Raw genomic sequence first — 1333 nt, 5'->3', positions numbered from 1 at the left:
CTAACATGAGACCTTGGCTGAGACGACTGAGAGTTTCAGTCGACAGCATAGATGGTACATGAGGACAGGTCTGATGGTATGATCTCTTATGCCATAAATGAGAGAACTCAGACATCTGGGGAAGATGAAAATACACACATAAAAAACAGTTGCGGAGCGCACAAATACTAGCCTTGGTACAATTCTTGAAAGAGCTATGAGCATTGAGTTGTGCATAGTTGACACAAGACTGAGACCCAGCTGCACCAGATGAAGCAGCAGTGTGTTACGAGACTTCCGGGCTGAAGCTTTGTCTGTGGAGGCTGACCTGGCTGCTATTATTACACCGATATAGGAAGAAGTGACTGCCACACCAGCTGATACAAACACAAAATAAGTGTATGCTTTGTCATAATGCTCAGACATTGGGTCAAGAAACATGGATATTTTGGCACAATAATCTTTCATCTGCAGACTCTCCAGATCTTCAAATGGAAATTCTAACAGTAACAGAACTCGAGTGAGGATATTTAGCAAACTGAAGATCCAAACCACAACGATAGCCACTGCTGTGTTTCTGATGGTGATGATGGCAGAGTGCCTCAGTGGGTAGCACACAGCTACATATCTCTCCAGAGACATCACCACCAGTGTGAGAGGAGAGATATCATTTGTAAGATCAGCAAGCATGATGAGAACACCACACACAGGATATGTCAGTCCTATTCTACAAGCAGCCAGTAGGTACAGTAACTGACTCAGTGCCATTTGTACAGTGTCTGCAAAGAGAAGGTTAAACAGAAGAATGTAACGAGAGGTCTCACGAAATACTGTTTTACTCCTCAAAGTGAATAACATGACCCCGTTAATGAAGAGAAACACACAGCATGGTAAAGTAGTCAGAGTGGAAAGCATTACTCTCTCTAGAATGCCCTGAAACATTTGTCCAGCAGTGACATTGATCAAAGATTGATTTGCATACAACATTTTAGAGAAGCAATTAAACCATTAATTGATGTAAAACACAATTAATACCTTCCCGTTTGTATGCCCACAGCAACAAAGATCCAACATCAGCAGACATGCCTGTTGAGTTTATAAGAAAAATCTGAAATCATGCAGACACATTTCACCTTTGCAGACAGTTAGCAGGTTCAATCTGTGCTTCTTGCTGTGTGAGCAGAGCTCGTCTGTAAGGTTTGCCTACCCTCACAGACTATATATGAGCTCTGTCATTCCACCCATTTCATGTCACACTATCACATCATCTCTCTGCCATTCTTTGTCAGTATCCTGGTCATGTGATGCCTTCTAAAACAGAGGAACATCTTTCTCCAACTTTGTTGCATTCTAC

At 42.2% G+C, this 1333-nt stretch overlaps 1 protein-coding gene across 1 annotated transcript; it reads right to left on the bottom strand.

Moving 5' to 3' along the window:
- LOC125897850 (odorant receptor 131-2-like) lies at positions 1-966 on the bottom strand. The gene has a single exon (XM_049591305.1). It carries the CDS (start codon positions 964-966, stop codon positions 1-3), a length of 966 nt encoding a protein of 321 aa, XP_049447262.1.
- Positions 967-1333: the final 367 nt, after the last annotated feature.

Source organism: Epinephelus fuscoguttatus, linkage group LG12, assembly GCF_011397635.1.
Source record: "Epinephelus fuscoguttatus linkage group LG12, E.fuscoguttatus.final_Chr_v1".
Classification (NCBI taxonomy): domain Eukaryota; kingdom Metazoa; phylum Chordata; class Actinopteri; order Perciformes; family Serranidae; genus Epinephelus; species Epinephelus fuscoguttatus.
Note: the sequence above shows the minus strand (reverse complement) of the source record. Positions and strands in the feature narration are given on the sequence as shown.